Genomic DNA, 21,050 nt, shown 5'->3' on the forward strand with positions numbered 1-21,050 from the left:
ACCAAACTTGGCTGATAATGTATAAACTGTGGAGGAAAACACGTTCTAAGCCTTATTTTGGGGCAAAGTTGTTAAATGTTTATGCTGTTATTATAAGATTTGGCTGGTGATTCTATACATGCAGTATTTATGTGCTCGATTTACCATCTATGTCCCAACCCTCACCTATGGTCACGAGCTTTGGGTCATGACCGAAAGAAAAGGTCGCGGATATAAGCGGCCGAAATGAGCTTCCTTCCCAGGGTGGCTGGGCTCAGCCTTAGAGATAGGGTGAGGAGCTCTGATGTCCGGAGGGAGCTCGGAGTGGAGCCGCTGCTCCTTGCGTGGAAATGAGCCAGTTGAGGTGGTTTGGACATCTGAATTGGAGGCTTCCTCTGGAGGTCTTCCGAACATATTCACCTGGGAGGAGACCCCGGGGCAGACCCAGAACCCGCTGGAGGGACTATGTCTCTCGGCTGGCCTGGGAACGCCTCGAGATCCCCCAGGAAGCGTCGCCGGGGGGAGGGAAGTCTGGGATGGATGGATGGATGGATGGATGGATGGATGGATGGATGGATGGATGGATGGATGGATGGGTGGATGGATGGATGGATGGATGGATGGATGGGTGGATGGATGGATGGATGGATGGATGGATGGATGGATGGAGTATTTATGTCCCAGTGACCATTGGAGTTGCAGTTATGTCTCTCTCTTCATTCATTTAGATATGGCCATGCTCCAAGGGCATTACAAAGATGGCTGCCGAATGGACAGACCTGCCCAATCTCAGACGTCGATACCACAAAACCTGGGCACATAAAATCTAAAACAGTTTTCAAAATCCTGCTGGAAAATGATTTTTTTTTTTTAATGACTCTCTTGGTAGTTTTGGAGATTTCACAGTGTTCTTGCTTTGGTGCTTAATGTTTATTCACAGCTTCGAGTTCTTTTGTGGTGTCGCACTTGTTTGCCAAAAAAAAAAACTGAATTTAGATTTCTCTTTTTTTTTTTGTGTGTCGTTCGTCTCAATATTTGCACATTGTTGCTCTTCCAGTTTGTCATTACTCTAATACTCCATTATACGGATAAATATCTGGTTACGGAATTACACAAGTCATTAGATACTAAATCATGATAGATTGTGTTTTATTACCAGAGCAATGCAGTAAGGTCACAGCGCAGAGTCTGTAGTTTTTTATTATTTGGCGGTAACCCAAAATCCCCTCTATGCCTGCGTGTGTGTGTGTGTGTGTGTGTGTGTGTGTGTGTGTGTGTGTACGTGCTATTTTCAGTGCTGAAATGGTTGATGGCAAGCGCAGGGCGAACTTTTACCACTCCTGTTCAGCAGCAACTACAGCTCCTGCCTCTGCTCTTCAAGGTAAAAACACACACACACACACACACACACACACACACACACTCTGACACTCACAGGTCCCAGCACAGCATTATTACCCACTCAATCTTACTTGCCCATTAAACTCAATTTCTCTCTTCATTTACTCAAAACGGTGCGTCGCTCTGTGTCTTCCTACCTCTCTCCGACTCCCTCTCTCTCCCTGCAGATTGCCCCGGTGGAGATTGATGAGAGCTATGATGAGATGAAGCAGGATGCGCGCACGTGTCTCTCTCTCATGTCCCAGGGCCTGCTGTATCCTGAGCACATCCCTCTGGTTCTGGCAGCACTGGAGGAGGTAATATGCGCACACAAACATACTCATAAACACACACACTGCCCCACTTGCCTGCTGTCAGTGTTCCAAACCTAATGCTGCCTAAGGTGTTGTGTTAGACGGGGGGGGGGGAAAAAAAAAACAACCTATGCCAGTTTAATTTGCTTACTTTGTGACGCTTACAGTATTTCTGCGAGGAGTTTCGCGTGTTAAGGGCGCCGCCGTTGGGAAATTTCCGCATTCTTACCTTCGGATTTGATGGGATGAGTTCTTTGTTTCACCTTGACAAACCCAAACCTAAATATTTCATCTTGCGGGAAGACGTGCGCACAGGTTACATAAAGGAACGGCTTAATTTTCCTGCTGCAAGTCACAAGACGGCATTATTATCGCTCTCATTTGCATGTCTGTCACAGTTATTACATAAGAAGTGCTGGAATTCCTGCACAGCCACGACAATCGTTGCCGTTCACCTGGATGAAAACAGCTGGATCAAACGAACAGAAACGTCATATTTTATCATGTTTTTTTCCCACACTTACCTTCTACTAGTTGACCGACTGTCTCTTGGTGAGCATCTCTTGAACGTAGCCTCGTGGATTTAGCCGCAAATTCAAACGCCACGGCGCCAGGATAGGCAGGTTTTGCTTTTAAGCCAAACGAAACAGGAGAGCTTAATTACTTTGAGGAAGCAATTTGTTGGATTTGCAGCAAAAAATGTGCCACTCAGAGGTGCTAATAGAAGGAGTATTAAACTAAAAGAGGCATGAAGTTATCAGAAAAAGACAATTTAATCGTACAGTGCAATTGATCGTGACAGCCCTACTCGTATTTGCATACTTGAATTGAAGTTATACGAGCTTAGCGTAGCATAAAAATAAAAAAAGAAAAAGGGGGGGAAGCAGCCAGTCATGCTCAGTCTGGCTCAGGTAGAATCTGCTCACCTGCACCACTGAAGCGCCGTCATTATATTCTTGTTTCTTTATTCTAGAGAAAGAAAGAAACTAAATAGAAATAGGAAGAAACAAGAACTAGCACCAGCATGTTACGTCCCATAAAACTACACTTGTAAGCTTGTGTTAGTTAATCAGTTTAAGAAGTGCTGATTTTTTGCACCTTTGGATCGAGGTGGGATCGTTGTTGCACCCATTTCCCGCGTTTATGCCGATCTAAGAGCAAATCTAAGCTAAACACCTGCTGACTCTGGCTTCATTTGTAGGTGAAGAAGGTAAAGTGTTTCCAAAAATGTGAAACTGTTCCTTTAAAACTCAGGTTGCAGAAGCTACCTGGAGCTACCCTGTACCCACCAGAAACACTCTGGTATCTGCCATCAATGCACACACCAAAAGGTTTCCATGCGAGTTCGGTGCACGATTGACTTTAGCTCTGGCGCCACCAGCAGGCGGACATTGTTGGCTTTTGGTATAGCGCAGGGGTGCCCAATCCTGGTCCTCGAGAGCCCATATCCAGCATGTTTTAGATGCTTCCCTCTTCCAACACACCTGATTCACTTGATCAGGATCGTTATCAGGTTTCTGCAGAGCTTGACGATGAGCTGGTCATTTGAATCAGGTGTGTTGGAAGAAGGAAACATCTAAAACATGCAGGATAGGGGATGTCGAGGACCAGGATTGGGCACCCCTGGTATAGCATCTCTGTACAGATTGCCATGAAATTTGGTGCAGGCATCATGATGAATTGTAATAATAAAGTGATCCAGTGCATGTTTTAATGTGAATATGGTAAACATGTTTAGCATTAGCATACCAGTATTGTAATTATGTTGGCATTCTGCTAAAGCAGCGCTGCATCTGTGTACAGCCTCACACAGGCAGCTAACATGGCTGCAGACTCTTTTTGCTGCGCTCTCATTATCTCCTTCCCTTCCTCTCTCCCCTCTGTGTAGATGGCAGGCAGCAGGTCGTGGCATGCGCGCTTCTCAGTGCTGACCTACCTCCAGATCATGATTTTCTACAACTTGTTTACTCTGCTCAGTGTGCCTGCTGAGGTTCTCCGCATCCGAAAGCTGGTGATGCAGCTGCTGCTGGATGAGCAGCTTGAGGTAATGTATTCACAAACAGGCAACAAACGCGGGTTTAACACAGCCAGCGCGCCTCTGTAAGGTATAATTGCTAGAAGATTATAAAGGAGGCCCACTGATTGTCCCCCTAGTCCCTTCCTCACTAAATCTTAATCCTTCTTTTCTGTTCACGGTTATTGCTTGAAAATAACAGTCCACCTCACTCCTCGGTGCAGTTCCAGGGATAGAGCCCTGTGGTTGTCTGGTTCTGTAGAGGGTGATTTAAATGATCCAAAAATACCATCACAAGTCAGTCTACACTCCCCAAATATCAGCTGATTAGTTTTGACTGTTAATCCTCTGAATTAATTATGAATGTCTGTTTATTGAACGCGAAATCAACTTTAATTCTGGTGCACAGAACATCGCCGGCCCTCCTGATATCCAGTCATGTCAGCTCTCGCACAATCCATGTCCCGCTTGTCTTTGCTTTTTAAAACCTTTAAGCCGTCTTCTTTCCATTGATCTGGATGAGCGGCGCAGGTGAAAAATCAATAACCGCCGGGCTTCGTCCGCGTTGTCTAAATTACAAACGCTTCTCTTAATATTTTGTTAACCGTGCGAGAGTGCAGGTAGCGGCTGCCTCGCCTTTGCATCGCTGTCTGTTTCGATGCATCAGCCGTCACTCAGAGCCTATTCATAATTTATGCAAAGTGATGCAGGAAGGCAGTGATGTTCTGTAAGTGAATTTCACCTCAGCTCAACTCAGCATCTCCCCCTCCTCCTCCTCCCTCTTCCTCCTCCTCCTCCTCCTCCCTCCTCCCTCCTCTGTTCATCTCTGTCCCGTGTACCTCGCTTTTCCCTCCGATCTCCTCCTCGCCTCTTTTAATAAATTGTGCATGCGTTTCTCGCCCTAAAACTGCCTCATGCTCTCCTCCACCGCATCCTGCATTTGTCGGTTCTGATCTTCACGGCTCTGGGTTTTTTTTCTCCCCTTGTTTTCTTTGTCTCCTCTCGTCGTCCTTCCCCCGCCCCCCTTTCCTCCTTCTCCCTGTAGGTGAGGGACATGGCATGCACCACCCTCAGTGGTTTACTGCAGTGCCAGTTCTTCCCTCTGGACTCCAGTCTGCAGACACAGCTCCAGACGCTGAGTCAGACTTGCCTTCCCAAGGCCAGAGGAGAGCTAGCCTCCACAGGTACCCCGCGCACACACTTCCGTCGCCATCACACAGCGAGGCAATCACAGTAATACTTGCCCTATTACCCTTTCTTATCCCAGGGGAATTGTGAACCTTGAAATTCTGGCCTCATTTTAACTCCCCGCTTGTGTGTGTGTGTGTGTGCAGACTTGGTGCGACGCCATGCTGGAGTGCTCGGCCTCAGCGCCTGCATCCTATCGAGCCCCTACGATGTTCCAGACTGGATGCCTGAGATACTGATGGACCTGAGCGACCATCTCAACGACCCGCAGCCCATCGAGGTCCGCGCACGCACCCGCCCGCACGCACACACTCGCGTACAAACATCTCGCTCCAAACAGTGCGAGCTGAAAGAATACAATTTCATTGTCCAATTGAGGAGAAAATTGTCTCTTTGGCCTTACTTCAGGCATGAAGAAGACATACAATGTAATCCGTAGAGCAGAGTTTGAATAATACATTACAGTGATGGGGAGCCAGTGATGATGATAATTTAGTGCTTCTCCTGTTGCAAAGTGAAAGAAAATACGAAACACAGTTCAAAAGATAGATTCCTAAGTAGACGAATTAACTTTTTTTTTTTTTTAATGGAAGCAGATTTTGGCTTTCTCGAGGCGTTATTCCATCGTCTAGATCGGCTTCCTTTGAAAGCCAAAGTGTAAAACAAATGCACTCAATGTTTAAGTCATGAACGCGTCTTTAGCTGCCGCGATCGCCGCTTTAATTCCCTGTTTTCTGTCCCTGTTCAACCGACTAACTTTTCACTCCCAACTTGTTTCGCTTCGAATAATTCCCACATTGCATATTCAAATGGTTGTATCTGGCTTTTTAACATGAATAAATTAGTATTTCCTCATTAGTTTTTAATCAACGTAAACAAATAGCTGCAAATATTTTCGGATGCTGCTGCTGCTGCTGTTGGATTCGACGCTGCGATTTACATTAAGCGTCACCGGGTTCAGAAAGGAGCAGCGGCTTTGTTTCACCGCTCAAACACGGGAACTATTTACTTTGCAAAGTCATATTCAGCACCGCTCCAGTTCCACTCTTAAACCTAAGCGTAGGTTTCATTCTGTTCTAATAGAGAGTGGCTGTTTTCAAGTGCTTTAGACTTTTTTTTTTCACTCGTCAAAGCAAATGAAGCAGGAGAAAGAGCCGCGATCAACATCAGCAGCTTTATTGCAGGACTTTACTACTGCTCTAATAGAAACATCCTAATGCTGAGAAACAAACAGATCCCTTTGGACTGATGTGTACGAGTGTATAGGTTCAGTCCTGAGTTGTGTAACATCGTGTTTATCTGGAATCCAAATATATGTAGTTGTACAGATGAGAATTAATCCTCTTTGCCAGCTATTAAGATTTAAAATATTCAAACAGAAACACAGATACAGATACACTACAACTGATTTATAACTCAATAAAATGGAATAATTCTGGCTTACAGATGATCAAAACTGAATGACTGATTTTGATGTTTTTACAGTTTCTCTGTTTGTGTAAAGATAATATATAGTGTTAGAGGTTATTGATCTGATGATGTAAAGGCCCTTAAAATGATTTATGTTGTGATCTGGTGCTGCATGAATAGAACTAATTTGACAACTGAACTGAAAATAAGACTAATTAGATTATTTAACTCACTCTGATTTCTCCTTAAGTGCTGATTTAGGAACAAAGAAGGTCAATAAATCTGACCTCAACAGTGTAAATGACTCCAGCTAGTGCTGCTTGCTTTCAGGTTTTGATGCAATTATTAAAGAAAAGCTTCAATGTGTCACAGATGCGTCGTCAGAATACACAAGTGAAAGTATACAAGTAAGAAAAAATGTAGTTAAAGCAGGTGTAGGCAATGTTTTTGGCACTCAAGACCAAAAAATGCCTCGAGTGCTCAAGTGGTCTGAGTGGAAACTCAGCCTTCAGGCTTTAGAAAATCTAGCCTGTGACGGGAGACGATAGAGAATCACAGGTGAGATGGAATAACGAGCAGCAAAGTCCACAGTAAAAGTAGGATGTGAAGGGACTTGTGGGACTTTGAGGAAAGTGGAATTTGAATTCTGGGTGAAACCGTAAATGGACGTTGACTTTTAAATTGAAGGGGAGAGGAAGAGCTGCAGGAAGGCGGCTGTTTCACCAGATTTCTGCCTACTGCAGCTTTAAAACGTGAAAAATAAAACTGTCAGCACACAGAAAGATGCTCCTCTGTGAGCGGTACATCTATAAATGGACAAAACTTTCATATATAAATCGCATTTTCCTGTAGTGGTTGGTCAAAGTGCAGATCATTTTAATTACCTTCTGCTTATTGGTAATCTGTTCCAAGGTCGTAAATTGTATGTTTGCGTGGATATTACGTCGGTCTTTGTTAGTCTTACATAACCACAGTTAAAGGCAAAATAAATAAACATACAAGTATTAAGCAGCAGATATTAGTACTACTTAAGTTACGTACAAGTATAGAAAAAGTGCCCTTAGTTAGGGATTGCACTGCGTTCCAGATTTAAAGTCCTTGCAGGATGACCACGCATGCATAAATGATGACTCGCGACTTTTCTTCCCAAGATGACAGTGAAGAAGACCCTGTCCGAGTTCAGACGCACCCACCACGACAACTGGCAGGAGCATCGGCAGTGCTTCACCGACGACCAGCTGCTCGTGCTGACGGACCTGCTGGTGTCGCCCTGTTACTACGCCTAGACGGCCATCTGCCTTCCCCTCAGGTCCTCCGCGGGCTGACCGACCACTACCACAGGAAAAATAATTACACCTTTTTAGCACTGTTGGGAACTCCAGTCCTCCGCGCAGGCTGTTAAAATAAAGTCCGATAACGCCGGCCAGGGAGCGCTCCCTCTGGAACCTGGCGTCGCCACTGTTGGCCTTCTGTAAACCCAGCAGGGAAAAAAAAAAAAAAAAAAAAAGCAGTTCTGGGCAAAAAAAAACAAAAAACGGTTTCAAATATTTAACTTGCTTGGTGTGTTTGTTTTGTCTCGCCAAGCAGCTCAGCAGCCCCAAAGGTGGCCACTTTAGAGATAAAGGTGTTTGTGTTTGGTTTCTTGTTGTTCTGGTGGAATATAATCAGCCCATGATTGGTCCACTTCCGCCAGACACACCTCGTTTTCAGATCATCGCTTCTCATCATCAAGAAATATTCTAAATATATTTAAAAATATATATTGTATATAATATAAATACATAGAATTAAAATTGACAACAAGCTCTTGTTGTGTTTCTACAGTTATAATATATCAAATGTGACTTTTTAATATAATAATACTCATATAGATGATATAATTATAACACTGATAAGCACATATGCCTGCAATAGGTACTACAAATGTATAACAAGCTGTGATAAGTGTCATATTCCTGTACAAACACACCGTGCTGTATCATACAATAGTTCAGCGCCGAGGATCGAATGTTTTCCCGTTAAATAAATTCCTCGAATAATTTGTGAAGTCGGATGCATTTTATGTACGTGTGAAACATTGCTGCTCATTATATCCTGCAGAGAGTTCAAACACAAAGGCTCCTTCTTGCACCGATAGTTTTTAGTTTTGTGCCAAAAAAAATAAATAAAAAAAATAAACGTTATGTTGCACAGATTCCGCTACAGTCAATACACACTGGTTGCAGCAGAGCGTGTGTGTGTGTGTGTGTGTGTGTGTGTGTGTGTGTGTTTAAGGAAGACGGGATCACAGATAGAGCTGTCACCATTTTATTCTGCATGTTGATGTTTTCTGATGCAGCGCTGTTGAATTTGATGTGTTCACTGTGCTGAGACGTACGCCGGCAGAATGAGAAGGAGCCGGAGTGCCAAGAGGTGCAGATAGCGAGACACAAGTAAGCACAGTTTGGAATAAACATGCCGTGTTTGTGTGTGACTGCGGTGGTACGACGGTGATGATGATGATGATGATAGCTGCTCTGAAATTTAGTTTTCTTACCAGAGAGAGATAAAAAGATGGAGGGTACTTAGACAAGTGACTCTGGAAAGCATTAGAATATCTTAAAAAAAGTGGAAGAGAATGAGTGATTGTGTCTCTAATACTGAAGCTGGAGATTCAGAAGTGAATCGCAACTTTCCTGGCAAACTTCCTTTTATTTAATCATTCTAATCCAAATTAGATCAAGTCAGCATAATGGAGATACCATCAGTCTAAATCATGTCTTAAAAGCTGTCATGGAAAAACTAAGGCCGATCCCAGTAAGTGTCAGTGACACTCAGAGCTCTGAAAGGCTGCAATTTGTCACCGCAGCGCCTCCAGCCCAATGCTAACATTAGCATGCTAACAATGACAGAGTTAACACACGCCGACGTTTATCAGGCGAAGTGTTTGCGATGCTCATCATCTTGAGACCCCGCCATGCTAACGTTTGCTAATTAGCAGTAAACACAAATGACGCCCGGGGCTGCTGGGAAATGTCATTAGCTTTGCAGGTGTTTGATCATAAACCAAATTAAACGAATTATAAATCTGACCTGATAACGGGGCTGCAGAACACATTCATGGCACCGAGTTGATATGTTTGCATTTTGGACTGTCTGCTGAATAAAGCAAACATTTTGAACATTTAAAGCTTCAATAAATTAAACCGTTTTCCTGATGCTATAAACTCTAAATGATGAAAATAATCACCATTTTCAGCATCACATCAAACTGCACCCACAGATCAGCTGAGGTGGTAAACAAATAATAAATAACAACAAATAACCATGTAAGATTGTCTTTTCCAACATTAACAGTTGCTTGTTTAAACTCGGCTGTTAGATGCTGCACAGAAAAACATCAGAATTCTTCCTTTATGCTGCTTTATTTAAAGCATGTTTTGTGATTTACACAATATGTCGTTCTGATGCCGGTTACACTTCACGTGTTTACGTCTTTTGTCTGTTTTCAAACAGCTTTATTAATCTTTTCCATCATGGAACACAATGCTGACAGTGTGACAGTAACAAGGTCGACATATTTCTTGTACCTTTGTGTATTTGTGCATCTTAAACCCTGAGATTATTTGACAATTACAGGCTGGTGTATAAATAACGGGTCAAGTCTTATTGAATCCTGTTCATCCGATCTCTTACTAAAGTTTCCAGAGAAAACAGGTGCGCGTCGGAGTCCTCGGGCAGAATAGTCCTCACTGCGTCAGCCAGCTGAAACAGGTATTCTGTGTTTTTCCCGCTCGGACCGGTGGAGCTGATGATCTGGTTGGCTATGTCCTCCAGCGGCGCCGGCCCGAGGTAGTCGGGATTGTCCTGAGAGCCGATGTAGAGCAGCGTGCGGTCGGGCGAGGGGGCGAGCGCTGGACGGGGGTGGAAGGCCACCGTGATGACCTGATAGCCGCCTTTTTCTCGGTAGTCCAGGTAGCTCTTCACCTCCTGCTCGCGGCCCGTCGGCAGCTTGTAGGCGACGCCCCAAACGCAGCCCTGAAGACGAAGAAAGGATGAACTCTGGTGTAAAAGGATAGTAGCTTCTACAACAAGTGTCAAAGTCGACCAGGTCCACCTTCTTTAATGCCATTGTTTGTTACCGTAATGTCTGGACTATAAGCGACTACTTTTTTTCACACACTTTGAACACTGCGGCGTAAACACTGATGCGGCTAATTTATGGATTTTTTGCCTCGAGACGTAAGTGACATCGAGAGCGACAACGACAGAGAGACTGAGGAAGTGTGTAACGAAGGAATTCTGAGGCTGTTCAATTCTGAAGAAGACGACTTTAGTGATGTTCAGGAGGAAGATGAAGATAGCGATCAATAACTTTTCCTGATAGGCGACTGTAGTTTTATTTTCTTAACCAGCCGTGTTACAGGCACCGCTCAGGATAAAAGCATTTACATATTTGTGTTTGTTATCGGTACGTATCTAATTAAAAGTTTTAAAAAATCTTTCTGTGTAAATATAATAGTCCGGAATTTACGGTAGTTATAAGAAATGCAATATCTTGTACTGGAAAAACAAACTCCTCATTATGAAACAGCCTCCATATGCTGTTAATCAAGCCTCACAATATCTTCAATATTCATCTATAATAAGGCTGTTTACTTTACAAATAATGGTGAAACATAATTAACAGTGAAACATTTCCAAACAGTCCTAAACCCACACATACAGTCAGTTTGTGATGATATAACGAAGAGCAAAGCAGCAGATCCTCACATGTGAGACTCTGTAAATGTTTTCAGTGTTTCTTTGATAAGAGGCCCTAAAGAATAATTAGCTGTCAAAGCCGCTGTTCGTCATTTCACATCCTGTCGCAGCACCGATACAAACTCGTATCATCGACATAAGCGGCGTTATTTCCTCTCGCGTGCTGCGTTCGTCGCTGTCAGCTGCTCGGAGCTCAAGTGATGAGTCAATTATTTGATTAGTCGACTGACAGAAACTGGATGAAAAGCGTTCTGATGATCGATTCATCACTTCGTTTTCAAGCGAAAAGGCCCAGATTTTGTGATTTCAGCTCGTCCGGCGTGATGAATTTCTGCTTTTTTTCAGTTTGTAAAGTAAATATCTAAAAAGACATATGAGGAAATCACCTATGACAGGATTCATTTAACCATTTCCCGCTATTTTCTGAGAGTTTATATGCCGAGCAGTTGATCCATTAATCAAGAAAGGAAGTGTTTGAACAGCGGTAATCAATAATGAAAATAATCTTTAGCTGCAGCTGGGCTACCGTATGACGCACCGCTCACAGTCTGCAAGAAATATGAGCCGTTTACTTCAAACTTATCGAGGTTTACTCGAAAGTCACCTCTGAATGTTTTCTAGATGCTCGCCATGCCGTTGTCTTCTCCTTTCTTGAGCAGCAGTCGACCTTGTACAAACATGTGTCTTTAGGAGGTGAAGGATGTGTGATTATCTTCAACACCGGCGCCGTTTATACTTCAGAAATAGAGAATGTTTATTCCCTTACAGGTTGGAAAAATCTGTGAACACAACTTCGGACGTCTCTCGTTTGCTAAGAGGGATCCCATTTTGAAAATACAGCTGCTCCGTTAGTTGCTGGTCTTCTTTTAATTACAGCCAATCATACAGTAATACACAAGAAGTTTTTCACATCGGCTAAATTTGTTGATCGGACTGATACCGATATATCGGAAAAAACGCTAATATCGGGCGATCCATCCATCCATCATCTCTACACCTTAATCCTCACAAGGGGGGCTGGAGTCTATCCCAGCTGACTCAGGGTGAAGGCAGGTTCACCTGGACAGGTAACCAGTCTATCACAGGGCTACACTTAGAGACAGACAACCAAGCACACTCACATTCACACCTACAGACAATTTAGAATCACCAATTAACCTCAGCATGTTTCTGGACTGTGGGAGGAAGCCGGAGAACCCGGAGAGAACCCACGCTGCACGGGGAGAACATGGAGACTCCATGCAGAAAGATCCCGGGTGTCCTCACCGGGACGCGAACCGGCGACCTTCTAGCTGCGAGGCAACGGTGCTAACCACCGAGCCACCTTGCAGCCCAGCGCAAGTCTATGTTAAGTCAATTTTAAGCAAAAACTTTCTGCAGAAATTAAGAGTTGCTTTATAAAAAATAAATAAATAAATACACAACAATTTTATTTAAGTATCATTAGTTTTTATCATCATCATTATCAAGGTCCTGAGGAATTGCTGCATTTCTCTGTTTCATCTTATTCTACGATGGTTTTCTTTTGTGTGATCTGGGACCATTTCTTGGACAAAACAAGACAGTTGAAGATGTCACCTTGAAATTTAGAGAAAAGACTGAACGGCTAATTAAAAGAAAATAACTCTGACAGCCTTCAGTAAGGTATGAATAAGTTTAGCAGCTGTATAACTCACCTCTGGATCCTCCACAAGTGTCACAACTCGGCCAGGCTGTAAAAAGGACAAAGACAGAAAATCAAGCACTTTGAAAAAGTTGCCAAACACAGAAAAAACAATAAAAATGCTGACTGGGATTTTACCCAAATATCAACAAAACAGACTCTGGGAACCGTCTGAAAGGTTACAGCAAGAAAAACACAACCTGTCATGTAAAATCGCTCTCAATCACATCTGAATGTCAAGAACTTCTCCTCGAACAAGTGATCGTCTGCCAAAAACTGATTGTGGTTTCTTATCGTAGCAGCTTTTAAAGGCTGCTTCTATCTGGAACAAACACTCATAACGTACAAATACACTGAACACAGTAATAGTGTGTCTGTGAAAGACCAAAAAACATCTACAGGTGATAACCAAGCATTACATTTACCATTAGGCTCGACCAGAACGCTGTTTCTGATGTTTGGGTCGCGTGTGTTTGGTATCTGCTGCCTTGTTTAGGCTGTGAACCATTATCATGACTTATACATGGGTTTTATATACAATATAAGGACATGATCTGTTTTGCAACCATCCTAATGTTTAAAACACAACTGTTATGTCACGTTGGTCAAGTCACTGTGATGCAATAATGAGATCTGAGTCACAGCGTAGAGTGGACGCCTGCATTTTAGGAGTTTAACTGTTCATTTACAGATATTTCAGCCAGAGCTGTTTTACATTCACAGCTGCTTTTAACAGCCACAACATGCAAATACACATGACTTTGGAGAAACATTATCAGGTCTGACATTTAAGATCATACCAGAGCTGCAGCTTTAATCGATCAGCTGTTAGGTATTCTAAAAATCAAAGACTATTTCGATCATCAATTAACTAGTCTGAGTCATTTTTTAAAGAAAGAAATTCTCGGTTTCTTTAACTCTCTGTGTCATGGACCAAACAAGACATGTGAGGACTTCATCGTTAAGCTTTAAGAAACTTTTGAGAAATTTCCCAAACCAAAGAACTCATCAATTAATCCAGAAAATCTAAATTACAGTCAATATTACAGTGCTGTTGCTGATGTTTTGGCTGTTTGGTGTCTATGAACTTTGTTTAAACTGTAATTAACATGATTTACACTTTTTTAGGAGTCAGAAAATGGCTTTAAATGAGCTGAACTGGTCTTTTAAAAGCTCTTACACCTGGTAATAATGGACTGAATGGTTCACGTGGAACACAAAGGAGGTGAAATCCTGCTGAGACATGGTGATGACTGCTTTTGTGGTGGTTTTTTTGTACAGTACGTGTTACAGCAAGTGGGCTGGTTACACCCGTCTGTAGCCAACTCTACAGAAGACAGTGTTGTTATAATATAATGGGTTATATTATATGAAATAATAAAAGTCATGTCTCACGATGACTAAACTACTTATTCAGACACTCAGACTAAGAGCAGCGACACGACTCGACTCCCCGCCGTCCCAGAAGGTCCCAAAGCCGGTAACGTCCACTCACCTTGCCCGGTACTCCCCGGTGGTCGGTGCTGCCCTGCCAGAACCGACGACTGAAGCCTTTGATAAAACCGATTCTCCTGTCCTCGTAAGGAAAATCCACTTTCCATATCAGGGAGCCGTAGCCGAAGACCCACATGACAAGACGTTAAGCTAGCGCTAGCAAAGCGCGGCGGAGGACGGTTGGAGCGGAGCGACCGGTTTCTACTCTGGCAGCTGTGACGGCGGTAGCAGCGTTACAATGACCGGCATGTTCACCTGCAAGACGAGGTTCAAAGGCAGCGGGACCGCCTCAAGCCGCTCCGTCCCCGGGGGCAAATTGTAAAGTCATGCAGGTTACGTAAATATCCCTGCTTCCGCTGAGCAACTTTCAGAATAAGTTGTTATAGCTTGTGCCGCATCACAGTGGCGGTTTTCTTTAGACTGTCGTGCTTTTATTTTGAAGGGAGGGCCGCCTGTTTCAGTGTGGGTCAAATGGCTCAGAACACTGTAACGTGGTTTACACATGGCACACATGGCCCTGGGTATGTTGAAATTGGGACAACTTATGTGCACTATCATCTAATACAATAACATTTTTTTAAAAATCATGATTTGTCTAACAAGCTGACTTTATGCTGAACTAATAATGTTATATTAGCTCGCTGTAGCACTAGCTAGCTAGCTTAAAGTCTCGGAAACTTAAGCTTCCCTGTTGATTGGTGATTTGATATTGTTATGTCAAAAACCCAACAAAAATCAATGAGGTTATAATAAATACATAGCTTTTACCCAATGACCATCAATTCTATGCTATTTAACATTCATGTTGCTGGACTTTTGTCTAACAGGCTAACTAGCTGGCTATATGTGCTACATTAGCTTGCTATATTAGCTAGCTAATGCTAACGTGTAACCTAATATCTCGCTAATAGCGCAATCCAGCTAATCTTAGCATTTCTGCGGATTTGCAATTTTTAGCTCAGAACCTTGTAACAACATCATAGAGTTATAATAAACGTGTAGCTTTTGTCCTAAACCCATCAGTTCTAAATAATGTGCAATAGCGAAACCATTTTTTAAATCTAAAGTTGTTTTTTTTTTCCTATATTTTGCAGCTAAAGTAGGAGCAACATAATATGTTGGAGTAAGGACTAAGTTTGAAGATTGCAAAAAACATGCTGTCTTTAAAAAAAATCAAATTTCTAAATGGAATCAAATGTAGTGTCTCTTAAAATATGTTGACAGTTAGCATCATAGATATGTATAGTAAAGACATTTATTATGCATATCTATGGTTAGCATAGCCCTATTTTAGCTAGCTTACTTTGAAAGTATTACCACATCAATAAAAGCAGTCTTTACAACTTCTCCTAACATGATTGTAATCATTTCAGTAAATAGTAAATAAATAAATACTTTTAAGTGAATGAACAAGTACCCTTGTGTGGGGGGCATTGTGTTTTTTATCAAAATATTTGGAAATCTCTGTCTGAATTTCTAAGACTAAATGCTTTGAAACTGTTCGCATAAATATCTCAGTGTTGTTGTATTTTCATTGTATGGTTGTTCGAATACAATAAAAATGCTGACTTATGTGATGTCAAATTTTTTCACAAATGTTTGTAAAACATGTTCTCAGGAATAATGAAGCCAATAGTTTTGTGTTTTTACTGTATATTGTAGTGAGAGGGTTAATGTTTACTGGACTATATGAAGTTATGAGCTGAGGCACTGGAGGGATTGTTGTTAGAAGGTATTAACAACACTTACAATATGTCATTAACCAGTTCTGTGTGTATTGTTGTGATTGATGTATAAAGCAGCAGTATGACTGATACACATGGGCTGATGTGACCGGTCATCATGTGGAAAAACTCACATTTAGGCTCCATGACCGTCACAAAAGCTGTACTTCTCTGTTTTAATGATCTGAATACTCTATTGATTGATTTGTCCTCAGCCTCACGATGCCCCTGTGGGCTGCCGCTGATATGCAGCTATTAATTTATTTTTAATAAACATGCACTGTGTTGCGCAAACAGGAAGTGGGACAGATAACACAGGGCTTTAGACCTGACACCAGGGGGTGCTGAGTTCCTATTTCCCACAGAGTGTCATGGTGTACTCTCCCAAATAAGAAGCTCTTCATGTATGCCGTGTGAGCACTGATTCAGAACCAAATAAAGTGGACAGCAACAGTCTGTCCTGTAATGTCAGCTTGATGAACAGCGACCAAACACATCCTCCTGCCTCCGAGAGCGGCTCGTCAGCAAGCCGTTTATGTAACGGACCATGCTCCAGTTTGGAGAGGCAGATCTGTGGTTGACATCCCCGGCTTGGTTGAAAAAACAAAACCAGGAAAACACTGGCCATATAGATAGAGCTTGTCCAAGACACCAAACCTGCTGCAGTGGAGCAGGTCAGAGGTCAGAGCCAATGTGTGAGGTGCACACATGCAATTAAAAAATCACGTCTCACTGCTCCTAAAGCTCAAAGCCATGTTCTTTTTTTTTCTTTTATGTCTTGTTTAAATTACTGTCGTAATACTCGCCATAATTAAAAACAGGTTGTTCTGTGAATGCAGCAGTTTCAAGTAGTTCATGTTCCCTACTGTGAAAATAATGAGCTATTTATATTAACAGTAAACCTCCACAGAGCCACGCAGACGTGTACTTACAGATGTGGGCAACTAAGCTAAATCCTGCTTTACAATATCTTAATCCTAACATACACAAAGTTGTTACCTCGCTCATGTGCGAATTAACACCAGCAGTGGCTTACAAAGCGCCCCGCCACTGTTCTCTTCTTTTTGCAGTTTTTTGTCTTTGACGGCGACACGTTTCTCGCAAAAAAAAATATTTAATTGTGTCTTTTCCCGCCGTCTGCTGGCTTTGCATTACGATGACAAACAGCAAAGGCATTTAGGGAAATATAAACAGTCTGCGCTACATGGTGTTTGTTTTCTAAGAAGAGAGGCAGTTTTCATGATGAAGGATGTGTTTTATTTGCGCTGCTGAGGAAAACTGCCTTACACGCTTTCAGTAGGTGAATTTGGCAAATTTGTTATCTCTTGTTCTGAAGACGACAAACAAAGATGCTACAGGATGAGTGTGAGCAGAATTTACTGTAAACTGTTCTTTCGTTTGTTTCTGAACTAACCCATTTTCTTTTTAGCACTAATGGCTTCAAAAAATCCCACGTTAGATCTCCTGTAATCCGCCCTTTATTCCCGATGTAATCAAAAAAGTCAACATGATAATCGTAATGAATCAAATCATCATTGCAATCAGTCATTAATCTGAAACAATTAGCCGGTGCTGGTAGGTGGCTCTGCCTGAGCGGTCGTCCTCCATCTTTCTCCGTACATGTTGCATTAACTTCTTTTCTGATTCTCGTTGGCCTTCTTCCTCTCTGACAAGCGTATCCTCTCTGTTCCAGTCTCTTTTCCCTGCGCTCCTCCTCTCTTTGTGTTCCTTCTCCAACTGCAGAGCTGCTCCTAAACCTTCCTGTGCTCCTCCTGCAGAGGCTTCTGTTTATTCATTAGGGAGGTGGCCAAGATAGAGCTTTACTCAACCATTTTTTTTTTTCCTCTGCGTTTTGCTCATTTGTACAAGCTCACTTTGATTTAGGAGGCCTGCATTTGACTCAACAGCGTGTCATTTGATCAGTTTTTTTTTTTTGCATTTAAAGGGGCCCGCCACAAATTTCGCACGTCAGAGTCAGTTTCCTTGACTTGATGAGCGCCGCGCAGCTTGTGAAAACAACAATGTAATGTTCTCGGAGGCGTTTGAGGGAGCTCATCTAGTCCTCTGACAAAGTGTCGAGTGACCACTTATCCGGTGGACCCAAAGGAGGAGGTCAGATGGTGTCATTACAGAGCAGCAGAGTCCGCTGAGGATCGCTCGGGATGAAAAAGTACAAATAATCAGACTTTAAGGCGACGCTTTTCCCCCCAAAATTGCAGTCGTTCCCAGACTTCGAGCTGTTTTTGTTCCTGTAGCTAAGCAAGCCTTAACCCGAGCAGTGTCCGATCGAAATGAACGCTATTGTCGAAGCAGTGATGTCATTCAACTGATAGAAGCATGGGATCAAAAAAAAGCCTCCTTTGTTCCGTAGGGCAGGAGCCGATGACGTAGTTTGTCATTTAATTTGAAGGACCTGTTGAATAGAAAGCCTCTGTTATAATCTGAAAGCATGTTATTTGAAAGGTTTGGCCATTTAAAAGGCACCGAACGCAGACGGGTGAAAATCAGGATACGTCAGCTTCCGCCTCGGTGATTCTGAACGTTCTTTTTTTAAAATCTGTGACTTACAAGTCCCTCGGCTTTATGCAAGCACAATGCTAAATCACAGAAGTGCCCCTTTAAGATGAGTTACACCCCCCACTGTCTGAATTCGTGTACTCTCTGTCCCGCGCTGAGTGGGTTTTCTTGTTGAGACCACAAATCCAGCTAAATGTGACTATTCCCCTCTTAGTTCCTTGTATTTAGTGCCAAGGCCTTCTTCTCTTTAACCCAGTTTCGCTAAACGGAGCTCTCAGCATCCAGAACTTCTTTTTTTTTGTGTTCCAGCCAAAGGTGGAAGGCTACGCGAGAGGTTCTGGTTCACGCTGGCCAGCCTAATCAATTTACAATCAATATTCCTTGTTATTGCTCCTCGTGAGCAAGCATGCACTACCGCTGTTGCTATCTTTAGTCCATCCTTACACTCCTTAAACTGCTCTTTCCTCTCTGGTTGAGCTTTAAAAAGAGATTTCCTCAGCTCGTAGAACCTTTTTTTCTTTCCACCATCCACCTCAAAGATCATCTGACTAACCTCCAATATTTAGTTGTTCTCCTGTTGCGATTGAGGTCCACAAAACCCATCCAAAGGTCTCCTCCACATTGACTCACTCCAGCAGCAGTGGTTTCACACACACACAAAAAAAAGCTCTTGAACCTCTGACTCCTTCACAGCAGCCGCAGTGAGGAATTGGTCGGCTGAGCTATAAAAGTCCACTATATGTAGGAAGCAAGGTTGAGTGGGCCATTTTGGGCTCTGAGGCCTGAGACTGTTTGATCCTGAACTGCTCATATGACTCCTGAGGTTTCTCTCACGTGCGAGCTCGGCGAATGCAGCCACATCTATCAGCGCTGTTCTACTCGCCGGAGAACGTGAATCTATTCTGGGTAGAACAACTATTAGTGATAATATGAAGGACTGCGAGATAAGAAAGTCATTATTACCAAGTCAATATTATCTATTTTGACTCTTTTTTTTTACACTGAGACTGAAAAAAAAACTTAATTTGTTAAAAAAAAAAAATGTTGGACTTGCAGAAGCATTGACTAATTAGAATAATAGAATTAGAGAATCATGTTCACATTGACTGATATTCTTCCACTGTTTTCAGTCACAGTAGATATAAGAATGGAAATGATAAGTTGCGTAGATGATGAACGCTGTGTTCTCCTTTTTGTCTTATCGGGAACAAAAGCCAGAACATTTCAAGTCCATGTGACGACAGAAGCTTCTGCTAACACATGTACATTCACAATTTATGTAAAGCTGAAGTTTCTGCTGCAGCAACAACAGTCTCAAGAAGGCTCGTTTTGATAGAAATGCAGATTTTTCTTCCGAGCAGAGGTGATGTGGACTTTTCCTAATGTGCTTGTTTGCACAACTAGAACAGAACAATTATTAATAATTTATTCATGCTCTTAAAATTGGTTTTTATATGCCTAACTTGTTTAATTGCTGATATTAATTTGTTTTATAATAATCAACCACAAGTTTTTTGTGATTTTTTCTCCCCCTGCCTGATATCAAACAGCAGAGCAGTTAAACACTTTTTCTTCCTTTAATTTTTTTATTTTAGATAAATTAAATTCCTAAATTTGGGTCATTGTAACCTTAACAAAAAAAAACTTGTATTTTTATTTATCCTGCATGTGATGAGCAGCTCCACAGATGCACATTCCACACATGGGACTGACGTTGCTGAAGGGATTTGAGATATTTTCTCCCAAAATTGGTATAAATAAGGCTTAAGTCCAGTCGTTGCAATGGAAACTAATACTCTAAAGCTTCCTTGAGCTCTGCTCTCCCCAAAGCTATAACTTTATCAGCATGTTTAAGCGAGAACCATGAAGTGTTATAGGAGTCTGATCAGAAGGGACTCGCTTTGGTTTTTTTTAGGCAGCCAGATTGCCCAGTTTAAAATTAACTCCATCTTGGGAACGGTGCACTATGTGGCAGACTCCAAAGAACAATTTGTAGTGACCCGTGGGATGCGTGGGATGTGAAAAATGTAAATGTATTCATTTTTAAAAAGTAATTATAAACTGCAGAGCAGAAGTCGACGTTATGATATGGATCTGTGTCGGTACAACTTTGCCATTAGTAACCCAGTGAGTCTTTCTGCTCAAGTTAGAGTGTGAATGACTCAGATGTTATGTTTTAAATAGAAAAAAACCCACAACCATTCAAAAGTTCTCTGCTCTAAAACGAGGAGTCACTCACACACACACACACACACACACACACTCAGTGAGCATTATAGCAAGTTAAAGCTACACTATTTAGACTGATCCTCAAGCAAGGTTGGTATAGATTTTTAAAAAAAGGACCCTGAATGAGGTTGTTGTAAACTATTCAGGCTTAACCTTCAGTAGAACAAGTGTCTATTTCCCTGATAGCTGCTCTGTAAACATTTATTTATGCGTAGCAATGTGCTAAGCTAAAAGCTAAGTAAGCATGCTACCATTTGGTAATCAACATTAAACACAGCACAGCTCAAGCTGATGGGATCAGCAGTGCTTTAAAAGGTATTTAGTCATAATTCAGTTGAAATTTTGACCTGATGATAGTGCTAGACTGAAAGTGAGGGTTTGCCAGTTTATCCTCT

General features: G+C 42.2%; 2 protein-coding genes across 2 annotated transcripts in view; one reads left to right on the forward strand and one right to left on the reverse strand.

Moving 5' to 3' along the window:
• Positions 1 to 8,067, forward strand: part of LOC103359659 (proteasome activator complex subunit 4B-like) — a 45,366-nt gene extending 37,299 nt beyond the window's left edge. Inside the window, exons 42-47 of the mRNA XM_008285119.1 lie at positions 1,275 to 1,360; positions 1,548 to 1,676; positions 3,562 to 3,717; positions 4,733 to 4,892; positions 5,022 to 5,155; positions 7,437 to 8,067. Of these exons, the coding sequence (XP_008283341.1) occupies positions 1,275 to 1,360; positions 1,548 to 1,676; positions 3,562 to 3,717; positions 4,733 to 4,892; positions 5,022 to 5,155; positions 7,437 to 7,571 (800 nt within the window). The 3' untranslated portion in view covers positions 7,572 to 8,067. The remainder of the gene's footprint in view (positions 1 to 1,274; positions 1,361 to 1,547; positions 1,677 to 3,561; positions 3,718 to 4,732; positions 4,893 to 5,021; positions 5,156 to 7,436) is intronic.
• Positions 8,068 to 9,586: 1,519 nt separating this feature from the next.
• On the reverse strand, positions 9,587 to 14,541 carry chac2 (ChaC, cation transport regulator homolog 2 (E. coli)). Its single transcript, XM_008285120.1, has 3 exons — positions 14,187 to 14,541; positions 12,705 to 12,740; positions 9,587 to 10,302 (listed from the first exon to the last, which is right to left on the reverse strand). Exons 1-3 carry the CDS (start codon positions 14,319 to 14,321, stop codon positions 9,931 to 9,933), a joined length of 543 nt encoding a protein of 180 aa, XP_008283342.1. The 5' UTR covers positions 14,322 to 14,541; the 3' UTR covers positions 9,587 to 9,930.
• Positions 14,542 to 21,050: the final 6,509 nt, after the last annotated feature.

This window comes from Stegastes partitus, unplaced genomic scaffold (assembly GCF_000690725.1).
Source record: "Stegastes partitus isolate 25-593 unplaced genomic scaffold, Stegastes_partitus-1.0.2 Scaffold387, whole genome shotgun sequence".
Lineage (NCBI taxonomy): Eukaryota > Metazoa > Chordata > Actinopteri > Pomacentridae > Stegastes > Stegastes partitus.